Source organism: Chelon labrosus, assembly GCF_963514085.1.
Source record: "Chelon labrosus genome assembly, chromosome: 5".
Taxonomy (NCBI): domain Eukaryota; kingdom Metazoa; phylum Chordata; class Actinopteri; order Mugiliformes; family Mugilidae; genus Chelon; species Chelon labrosus.
Genome location: NC_140341.1, coordinates 8,725,244 through 8,736,928, shown reverse-complemented (window position 1 = coordinate 8,736,928; position 11,685 = coordinate 8,725,244). Strand labels below are relative to the sequence as shown.

At 39.7% G+C, this 11,685-nt stretch overlaps 1 protein-coding gene across 1 annotated transcript; it reads left to right on the top strand.

The window, feature by feature from the left end:
- The first annotated feature begins 5,590 nt into the window (after window positions 1-5,590).
- Window positions 5,591-10,991, top strand: dhrs12 (dehydrogenase/reductase (SDR family) member 12). The gene is made up of 10 exons (XM_084544913.1): window positions 5,591-5,788; window positions 6,570-6,703; window positions 7,883-7,965; window positions 8,163-8,255; window positions 8,360-8,441; window positions 9,047-9,108; window positions 9,185-9,289; window positions 9,398-9,488; window positions 10,220-10,357; window positions 10,465-10,991. The coding sequence occupies exons 1-10, from the start codon at window positions 5,733-5,735 to the stop codon at window positions 10,575-10,577; spliced, it is 957 nt and encodes a 318-aa protein (XP_084401039.1). The 5' UTR covers window positions 5,591-5,732; the 3' UTR covers window positions 10,578-10,991.
- Window positions 10,992-11,685: the final 694 nt, after the last annotated feature.

The window sequence follows — 11,685 nt, the reverse complement described above, 5'->3', positions numbered from 1 at the left end:
CTCCATGATTAACAATACATGTTCTGGAGATTTGAGCTGCTTGACCAGAACCTGTGAAGAATCATCAGTGATGTTTTCTCACATATAAATACTTCGTTTACATACATGTCCTTTGCTTACGGCCATACCACCCTGAACACGCCCGATCTCGTCTGATCTCGGAAGCTAAGCAGGGTCGGGCCTGGTTAGTACTTGGATGGGAGACCGCCTGGGAATACCAGGTGCTGTAAGCTTTTTATTTACATCAGTAGAGGACGCTGCTGCTGCTGCTTCTTTACTGGAGACAGAACTTTATAAAAACCAGAGGACTGAATATTTTGTGTTTGGCAATTACTATTAAAACAATTCATCAAAAGTAGCCTTATAAATAGCATCACTATAATCCATAGACAGCAATATTAAACTATAAAGGTGCAAAAGAAGGTAAAATATCGCCTAATAATAATATTACATATTGTAGGTAGAAAGACAGTTCAGGTCTTAAAATTATATGTTTATAAATTAACAGAGTATTAAATAATCCACGTGTCAGGTTTGTCAGAGTAAAACTACCAGGTGTTGTGAACCTTTTCTTCCATCAGTAGAGGACGCTGCTGCTGCTTTACTGGAGAAAGTGGATTTATTTTTTATGTTGTTTATTTGGCAGTCAGGACTTTATACTCTTCATGTAATAATTTAGTGTTGAGTTTACAGTATCCTATATATTATTTAATCTTTTTGCATAAATGTAGGAATAAAGTAAAAAGCTTACAGCACCTGGTATTCCCAGGCGGTCTCCCATCCAAGTACTAACCAGGCCCGACCCTGCTTAGCTTCCGAGATCAGACGAGATCGGGCGTGTTCAGGGTGGTATGGCCGTAAGCAACAGTCTCTCTAACTAAAGGGGTATTTATAGATGTACATGTATAAACTACACTGACGTAGTCTTTATATGGTATGTGTCCTCACGGTAGACAAGAAACAAAATAAATGCAAATAGAAAACAAATCAAAGTTACTTGGATAGGCATAGTAACAACAATACTGATATTAGTATTATAATAATACATAATATGGAAACATTACTTAATATATCTCTCTATATATATTAGTAAGTAGTTATAGTATAAGGAAACTATAATCTTAAAAAATATCTATAAATACCTTGACATGTGTAATAACTACAAGATAACAGCATACATCAAAATAGATATATAATATGACAGAAATAAATGAGATATAAATGAAATATAGGAGTAGTGTGATTATACAATAGAACTAGACAGTTCCCGTATAAATTAATTTACTACTTTATCGAAAGCATAAACTTTAGTAGGCTATTAATTAAGATTAAAACGTGAAACGTGTCAAGATCCACTGAGAAAGATTAATCTCCAGGATTAACAATAAATGTTTTGAGTCACTGAACCAGAAACTGTAAAGAATCGTCAGTGATGTTTTCTCACATATAAATAGTTCGTTTACATCATGTTCCTTCGCTTACGGCCATACCACCCTGAACACGCCCGATCTCGTCTGATCTCGGAAGCTAAGCAGGGTCGGGCCTGGTTAGTACTTGGATGGGAGACCGCCTGGGAATACCAGGTGCTGCAAGCTTTTTATTTACATCAGTAGAGGACGCTGCTGCTGCTGCTTCTTTACTGGAGACAGAACCTTATAAAACCCAGAGGACTGAATATTTTGTGTTTTGCATTTACTATTAAAACAATTCAACACAAGTAGCCTAATAAATAGCATCACTATAATCCATAGACAGCAATATTAAACTATAAAGGTGCAAAAAGAAGTTAAAATATCGCCTAATAATAATATAACATATTCTAGGTAGAAAGAAGTGATATGTCTCTAACAGAGTATTAAATAATCAGCCTCTCAGGTTTGTCAGAGTAAAACTACCAGGTGTTGTGAACCTTTTCTTCCATCAGTAGAGGACGCTGCTGCTGCTTTACTAGAGAAAGTGGATTTATTGTTCATGTTGTTTATTTGGCAGTCAGGACTTTATACTCTTCATGTAATAATTTAGTGTTGAGTTTACAGTATCCTATATATTATTTAAGCTTTTTGCATAAATGTAGGAATAAAGTAAAAAGCTTACAGCACCTGGTATTCCCAGGCGGTCTCCCATCCAAGTACTAACCAGGCCCGACCCTGCTTAGCTTCCGAGATCAGACGAGATCGGGCGTGTTCAGGGTGGTATGGCCGTAAGCGACAGTCTCTCTAACTAAAGGGGTATTTATAGATGTACATGTATATACTATACTGATGTCATCTTTATATGGTATGTGCCCGAATAGTAGACAAGAAATAAAATAAATGCAAATAGAAAACTAATAAAAGTTACATGGATATGCATAGTAACAACAATACTGTATTAGTATCATAATAATACATATGGAAACATTACTTAATATAGCTCTCTATATATAGTATTAGTAAGTAGTTATAGTATAAGGAAACTATAATCTGGAAAATATCTACAAATACCTTGACATGTGTAATAACTAACAGCATACAGCAAAATGAAGATATAATATAAATAAATGAGATATAAATGAAATATGAGAGTAGTGGGATTTATATAATAGAACTGGACATTTCACATATAAATTAATTTACTACTTTAATTTACTACGTGAAATGTGTTAAGATCCCTTAAGAAAGATTAATCTCCAGGATTAACAATAAATGTTCTGAAGACTTGAATCACTTAATCACTTGTATGTATTTTCCATTTAGACCTTTGATAGTAACTCTTACCAGAGTTAGCTGTCCACGTCAGTCCATGCAGCAGCAGATCTTTAAACATTGTCCTTCCTGCTCCTTCAACTCTTACTTCATTCATTCATTCATCTTCTGTAACCGCTTGTCCTGTGAAGGGTTGCGGGGCCTATCCCAGCTGTCATTGGACCCTGGACAGGTCGCCAGTCTATTGCAGGGCTAACACAGAGAGGACAGAAATTAATATATTCATGAAATAGAGTTTGATCAATTAAATTAAACAGGATTTTTGGTGTGAACATTTATCCAAATTCTACAGACTTGACATATTGTGATAACACTCCTGGCATGAGCCAACAACCACCTGTAGCTCTCACTCTTGTGTCTTTAACCCTTCAGTCCTTATAAAACACTGCCATCTAGTGCTTAGTTTGGGAACTATGACTCATTTTTAATATCCTCTGTCATCAGCAGTACACACAACATCAGTGTGAACTCTGGAGGAGCTATGAGACAAATTATATTCACTCTAAAAAGACTATATAATCTAAACAGTATGTGGTTATAGAAGAACAGCACAATTCACATTTCAAGGTAGGCTGAATATATCACCTAATGTTCCCAAAACTTACCTTACAGGAAAGATAGATCATCTGCTAGTTGCTTGTTGTATGGCTTTCTATGCATAGGTATTTCTCTTTTTTGGACCAAAAATACAAACTAAAACTGAACTGATTCATGCTACAATTACACAATTCTCCAGCAAATAGTGGAGGAAAAAAAGGACCCAAAACTTGGTCAGTATAATTATAATTAAAAGTTTCTAAGTGTTATGAAGTTTGTTGATGTGCCTGTACATATTTTAGCCCCTCGGTCCGTACGTCCACAGTCGCCGACTAGAAACCGGAACCTCGCCACAGGTGTGCCATTAAAAGCGAGTCAGTTAGATCCAACAGGTGAACAGCTGCGTTAACAGGTGAGCACGAAGGTGGATTGTGGGAAGTGTAGTGCTGTGTGTTATTTCAAATTACCAGACAGTGTTCAGTTTAATACTGGGTTTATTTATCTGCAATGGAACGAGTCAAGTACATCTATCAATATTATTTTTGTGATTATTGATTTGTGTTTTATTTGGAACATTAGTTCGTGGAGTCCATCTGAAACAGAGTGTATTAATGACCACATATTCACCTGTACCTGTATGTCTCCAGTAAAGAAGCAGCAGCGTCCTCTGCTGATGGAAGAAAAAGCACCTGGTATTTTATACTGTTATATTCTCTCATTATCGTTATGAGTTCAAATGTCTTATTATTATTTTCATTAATGATCCTGATCTTTATCATTATCGTCTACACTCCTTTCATCAGCTATTTGTTGAGGAGGAGAATATCATTTTTTATGTCTGTTCCTAGACTTGAAAAGGCTTTAACAGGTGTATTTAGTAACACCGGTAAGTAGTCTTAGCTTTCCAATAGGCTATCCTCTTTACATCTTTATGCTTACTTTAGTTTTAAAGAACAAAATAAAACATAAAAGTCGATTCCTCGCTCACATGTTTGTTGTGTGCTATAATAGGAAAAAATGCTGTCAGAAGTGGGATTCGAACCCACGCCTCCATTCGGAGACCAGAAGTCCCTTGCACAGGAAGGTTTGTCACCTTGAGTCTGGCGCCTTAGACCGCTCGGCCATCCTGACAACTGCGTTCACTCCACAGCAAGAAGGCTGTTTGACTGCTGCTCACAGACACACATATAATTGTTTAGTGCTTTGTGAGTTATAAAACGCAATGTACATTAGTCCTGAGCGGTTTCGCTAAGTTTGCTAAGACAGCACAGCCTGTTTAAACATTAGATATGTGATTTTTGATTCTGATAGCAGGGGGGGAACGCGAAGAATAGAAAACACATACGATGTTAATGCACAGCACCAAAAAGTGCTTCAACGTAAGTCATTTAACACGTATAAATACGTCTTGTGTGAGATGTGTTGTCGCTTACGGCCATACCACCCTGAACACGCCCGATCTCGTCTGATCTCGGAAGCTAAGCAGGGTCGGGCCTGGTTAGTACTTGGATGGGAGACCGCCTGGGAATACCAGGTGCTGTAAGCTTTTTATTATCTGTATACAGTAAACTCAATAACGAACACAGGCTTTACACCAGTGGTCATCAAAAACGTTGAATAACCTTCATCTTATAGTTTTATTTTACTTTATCTAATCCTACGAACGGTACATTCAACATCCAGGGTTTTGCAAATATAATTTAGAGAAGAATTTAATTCAACAAAATTAGATTTATTACGACATGTGATTAAAATATGAAATTACATTGCTAGTCCAGATGGTGGCGCTGTAGGCTAAATAGCCAAAAGTTGTTCATCCACAAACTATATCCACATTTCACTAGATCAAATAAAACTGAGGCAAAAAAAACCGTTAAAAATCTAAATAAAATACTTTCACTCAATTGCTTCTTGTTCTAACTAATTAAAGAAAAAAAGACAAAAGCATTGTCAGAAGTGGGATTTGAACCCACGCCTCCATTCGGAGACCAGAAGTCCCGCTACACAGGAAGGTATGTACCTTGAGTCTGGCGCCTTAGACCACTCGGCCATCCTGACAACTGTACGAAAAACACTGAAACACACACCTAAGTAGGTTTAACGACATCGTACATCCGTTGACGGGCTATAATAGGCATGATATCTACTTTTATCCCCGCGCGTATCTTTAAATACTGTGTTTTACCGTAAATTAGTACATTTAACTCTAAGGCTCGCCTACCGTTAGCTTGTTTGCTCATCACCTATAACTGAGAGTGTCCGCTAGGGGCGCTACAAGGTTGTTTTCAGTTTTTACTTCCGGTGCTCACACACGTGACTCCCCGCCCATTCCACTACATAACCAGCTCCTGTCATCCTTATGAAACAAAAACATTGGCCAGTGTTCAGTCCGACACGCTTTACGACACAGCACACACTGTGGACAGACCGATCTGCTGCTCATCTGTAAAAATGTCCGTGTACAGGAATGCCGTTTGGTTCGTGAAAGGACTCCAGGAGTACACAAAGTAAGTAAATAATCCACTTTCCTCTTAAAGCCTTTAAATGTAAAGCAGTCAAGTGTCTTGCAGTTTGTATACGGTTTGCGCAACATTTAACCTAATCCTCCTTATACAATGGATCATTAACTTGGAGAAGTCCCATCAGACAGCACTTAAGGTTAAACAATATAGCTGTTGTATGGGAACACAGTTAAGCAACAGCTGTTACACAACGGTGTTTCTTCATGTTGATGGTCCAACAACACAAATCACAAGATATTTACACTGACAACCATCTAGAAACTAAACACATTTGAGAAACAGTGATTCTGTGAAGGCAGGAATAATTAATTAACCTTTTTAGACTGATTATAGGTGAAAGAAGAAGAAAGTAACTTCTCAAATAACAGTCATTGCTAAATAGAAGCTATTTTAACTCATCTGAGGCTGTTAAAATGCTAACATGACTACATTTTGCCAGCTATCAGAAGATGAACGTATACTTGTAACAGTCTCTACATAAAGGTTGAAGTCTTTTAGGCTCAAAGATAAAAAAAAAAAGCACTTCGTCTTCCCTTATTTGCCCAAATATATATTATATGCCCATATATGAGAAAAAAAAGCATTAAACTTGAGCAAATATTTATTGTTATTGCTTGGAAGATAACCAAGTAACCTTCTGTTGATCGGTTAATTGCTCAACTGTTTCAAATGTCCGCAGCAAAGAAAAGGAATCAGTGCATTCGGTAAAACCGGTGGCCAGAGTTTGTGCTATGTACACACTGCAGTTGCTCTCTAATCTCAACAGGGGCGGCTACGAAGCTGCAGCGAAGCATTTTGCTCCCTCAGACCTGGATGTGAACCTGAGCGGGAGGTCCTTCATGATAACAGGAGCCAACAGTGGGATAGGGAAAGCTACGGCGCAGGAGATCGCCAACAGAGGTGGGTGACGTTTGAACTCAAGACAGGTTTTTATTGAAACCTGTTTTATAGGATAGATGGTGTGGCATCGGCATGTATGCATTACAGGTGTATTGTGCAAGAGAGAACAGTTTCCCTTCGCTTCTGGCCCCAAATAAGCCCCGTTTATGTCTGGAGAAGGACATCTGGTATTAAGGAGCAACCGTGTTGTCTTGACTTGGCAAACATTGAAATCTGTATATTCTAGAAATCGCTACTGCTCATAATTTTTGCCAGTTTTCTAAGCTGGCAGGAAAAATATTTGCATTTCATTGTGGTAAACTTAATTCTGGATAAGTTTTATCTAGTTTTCAACAGTCGGGAAATTTGCAAATGTTTGTCAATATCCTAATATCATAAGTTAGACATGTCAGGAACCACCTCAACATAATATATGTTATATAAAGTTTATCTAAGTCTATATCTTTTACCAAAATCTTACAAATATCAAGTGCGACTTTTGACCAGACGTTTGACCGGCGTTTTACAGCAGCTATTTCTTAATTTTTTTTGTCTTTTACCTATTTAATTACCTTCATCCTGAATTAATTTAATTTATGTGATAGTTTCCAATTGTTTTACTCAAATTATTCATCAATAAAAGCATTTGAATTGAATTTTACAACATCAGAGCCATTAGAAGGAAAAATAAGATCTTTAAAAAGGCAATACCTCATCATTATGAACTAGAGTTTGCCTGCAGAATAATGACACCATGAGCATTTAGCCTTGTTCCCTCTGGCTCCCTCTGAGCCTCTGTTTCACCATGCAGTTATGTCTGGCAACAAAATCATGTGGGAAAGTGAAAGGCCCCATTTATGGCACAATGAAGGTCTGTAACAAGACGACGTTAACACTTTTATGCTCAAATTTGCATATAAACTGCAATAAACTTGATTTGTAGAGGTGCCACGCAGCCGTGGAAAAACATTCAGTCCAATGATGTCTATATCAAGTGTCTACCGTCTCTGTTTCTATCTGATTTTTATGCTTTCTCTAGGTTTTTAGTTCAGCTTCACCTCTTCAGTGACTGCGCTTCTTTCTTCTCTCACAATGGGGCTGATCATTGTTGGTAGCTGCTAGGATCTGGGGAATACGCAGTCCAGTCTTCGTGACAGCTCCGCAGACAGTAGTACAAAAATTTTACTTCTGATTCTACAGGGGGAACCGTTCACCTGGTTTGTCGAAACAAAGGCCGAGCAGATGCAGCCAAAGATGAAATTATGGAACGGAGTAAAAATCAGGTATTTATTCTAATTTACATTCTTTTCACCCTTGTTACACTTTTTAGATTTTCTGAACAAAAAGATGTTTGAGGGATGAGTCACTGAAAGACAGTTGGTAGTCTGGCCACATTTGGCACGCAGGAAGCCAGAAGCCTCCCGCTGCTCGACTCTTAACTGTTTGTCTGCATGTTGTGACATTTCCTCTTCATTCCCAGAACGTTCACGTCCATATCGTCGACATGTCGAGCGCGAGGCAGGTGTGGGAGTTCGCGCAGAGCTTCACGCAGAGCAACGCGGTTCACGTGCTGGTAAGGCAGGCGGACACGTCGGATACGTTGACGGCTCGTCTCGCGGGTCTGCGCCGTCGTTTTAATCGTTTATCACGTCCCCCTCCCCTCCCCTCCCCCTACAGATCAACAACGCAGGCTGTATGGTCAACCAGAGAGAGTTAACTGAGGAGGGACTGGAGAAGAACTTCGCCACGAATACGCTCGGTAAGAAAAAGTAAAATGTTTCCGTTCGCTAGGTAGCTATAGTCTGTATATAAAGATGGAACTGCCTAAAAGTGAAGCCAAAGCAAGTAGAGCTCCCCCTGGTGGCTGGCTGCAGTATAGGTCATAAGCTCCGCCCCCTCCATGTTCGCGTGAGTGAGTCTGGAGGAAGTGTGGTCGGTAGTCATCGATACTCTCCACTCTCGGGCCGTACTGCGCAGACTCTGGCTCCCAAAATCGCAAGATGGCGGCGCCCGTATCCCCGGGAAACTAGCGTCAGTTTGGCCAATGCAAGGAAGTGGCGACACGTCCATATTTATATACGGTCTATGTTTTCAACGCAGCACCTTTTCGAAACTTAGACATCGAAAGGGCTTAAGCTACAGGCACATATCAGTCGGCACCAGCTTATAAATTCATCTGCTGGAATCCTTTAGCTTTTGATCAGCAGTGCAGTAAAAATTTAACGAGGCAGGCAATATATGATCAAATATAAATGGCCGTGCATTTCTCAGTCCTCAGAAACCACTAGATTCTCAGTGGTAGCAGCAGCAGGTGGTGCAGGCAAGAGTTTCTGATCTTAAGCCTGTGCTTACGTTTACTTTCAGGTACCTACATCCTTACCACTGCACTCCTACCTGCACTGAAGAAGGCTGAAGATCCGAGAGTGGTGCGTTGAACTTCGGCAGAAAGATAATGAAGCTGACAGATTTCTGCAAGATTTATTTATTTATTTTGACCCTCAGGTCACCGTGTCGTCGGGCGGCATGCTCACGCAGAAGCTGAACGTGGACGACCTCCAGTTCGAGAAGGGGACGTTTGACGGCACCATGGCCTACGCTCAGAATAAAGTAAAATACGTTAATTTACGGCAGTTATTTTTTTTAAACCGAGATCCATATTGAAGCTCTCTCCACGTAAACATGTTCTCTGATTTGTTTTTTTCCTGTGTGTCACAGAGGCAGCAGGTGATTCTGACGGAAAGATGGGCCTCTCAGCACAAAGAGATCCACTTCTCCTCCATGCACCCGGGCTGGGCCGACACACCAGGTGAACAAAAGAATAGATTTACTGACTACTAGAGTCTGTTTAAGGGGGAATTACCGTTTTTTACAACCTGGACCTTATTTCTGGTATAAAATACGATCGTTTACTCATCCATATAACTTCGGTATCCAACTGAGCGCCGCGTATATCCATATATTGGGAGTGAATGGGGCACCGAAACACAGCCTCTAAATAACACATTATCTGCCGTGAAACTCGTTCATTTCACCAATATTTTGTTATGATACACTAGTGCTATTGCCTGTTGAGTCCGGTGTTACCTGTTATCATCATCCGGGGTCTGTAGATTGACCTACTAACCTCTGACCTGGATGATGTCATCTCTGAGCGCCGCGCGCACCCACGACGGTCAACAAACCGCTGCACGTGCACGAATAGATAACAGGTAACTCCGGACTCAACGGGGAATAGCACTAGCGTATCATAACAAACTTTTGGTGAAATGAACGAGTTTGGCGGCAGATAATGCGTTATTTAGAGGCTGCGTTTCGGTGCCCCATTCACTCCCACTATATGGATATACGCGTCGCTCCGTTGGAGATTCAAGTTACATCTTCAGATTTGTTGTTTTGTTGATGTATTTTTGGGTGGATAGTTTTGATTTTCATTCGTTATCCATCTCTAAACGCAGCCAAATTCAGATTAACAAGAACTATTAGAAGAATTTCAACAGTCTTAATAGCGCCCTAGATTTGTTCTTTTTCTCTCTGCAGCGGTCCAGACGTCCATGCCTTCCTTCCACGCCAAGATGCAGTCCAAGCTGAGGACGGAGGCCATGGGGGCCGACACCACCGTGTGGCTCGCCGTGTCCCCGGCCGCCACCAAACAGCCGAGCGGACTCTTCTTCCAAGGTCAGAAATGTTTTCAATTCTCTGTTATCACAATGTAAAGTCATGATTCTGTCACCAGTTCCTTGAATGAAAAAAATAATTAAAAAAATACACAAAACTCCCTCCAGATCGCAAGGCCGTGGCGACACACCTGCCCCTCGCCTACTCCCGCTCCACACCGCAGGAGGAGGAGAAGCTCCTGGCTGCGCTGGAGGAGCTCGCACTCAAGTTCAAACCTTAACATCTGGTCTTTTTTGAAGCCAAGCACTCCACACTAATTATTACTAATAATGTTTACATAATCTGACCATTGTGAATGAACAGGAGAGTCAACTGAAGCCTTTCAAGAACAGATATATAAAATTAAAGTTGTTTTTAGGTTGGAAGGAGTTTTCTTTGCCTGCCTCGTCCAAAGGCAAAATAAATGTGTGTTAATATAAAATCTTAAACTATTCATAAAGTATAAAAGGACAAATCCAATTTTGTATATTAATATCTGTAAAATGTATTGTTTGATTACATTAAAAGGATGAATTTTGCGTCAGTTTTGCTTGTATTTCATTCCAGGACTCTTTGGTCATGTTTAATGCTGCGGTCGGCTCTGGTTTCATTGTGTGTTTAGTGCTGCAAATAAATACGCAATGCCAAGTAAACAGCAAGTGTGTTGCATTAGCCTAAAAAGTTTTGTTTTCCTCTAAGCATTGTGTCTATTTGCAGCACTAAACACACATGGTTACAGGTGATTTACAGAGAGAAAGAACAACATCAGTCAAATAGATGAAACAAAGCATGAAGTGGATTTAAATTCACAATATAAGGTCTCAGTTTTAGGCCTGTAAAGAACTTGACAAGTTCCCTCATTGATGTACAATCACTTGCCAGTTCATTAGGTACACTAGTGAAAACGAATGCATTCTAATATAAGAGTCCTACACCAAAGGCTGTATTGAAAGAAATCTTCTGTACCTGTAAAGCTCCAACAGATACATAAGACGATTCAAGTACAAGATTCGGGATTTTGGATTGTTAATCATGGAAAATAACCGGAAAAAATAAAATAAGTGGTAATTAGTTGATTTTCAGATTTTCTACTGTTGTTCCTGAACATTTCTCTTGTTTTGAATTCCAGCTTTGGTTAAATTGAGTGCCTTTAACTGAGAGGCTTTTTATTGCTTTGTTTCTATATTACACAAATGTACCTAAAACATCTTTATTGTCAAACACATACCACTTTTATACTAATCACGCCCGATCCTTGTGCAAACTGACAGAGCTTGAGCCTCGCCTTCAGATGTGCGATTCCATACCAAGGTGCGTCTCTTGCGCTATAAGCACTGACTTGACATAGG

Excerpts from the sequence above, each read along its gene's own strand:
- dhrs12 (XM_084544913.1), top strand. The coding sequence starts at position 5,733 with ATGTCCGTGTACAGGAATGCCGTTTGGTTCGTGAAAGGACTCCAGGAG. Across the intron at positions 8,256-8,359 it reads GCAACGCGGTTCACGTGCTG|ATCAACAACGCAGGCTGTAT; the intron begins GTAAGGCAGGCG and ends CTCCCCCTACAG. Across the intron at positions 9,290-9,397 it reads TGGCCTACGCTCAGAATAAA|AGGCAGCAGGTGATTCTGAC; the intron begins GTAAAATACGTT and ends TGTGTGTCACAG.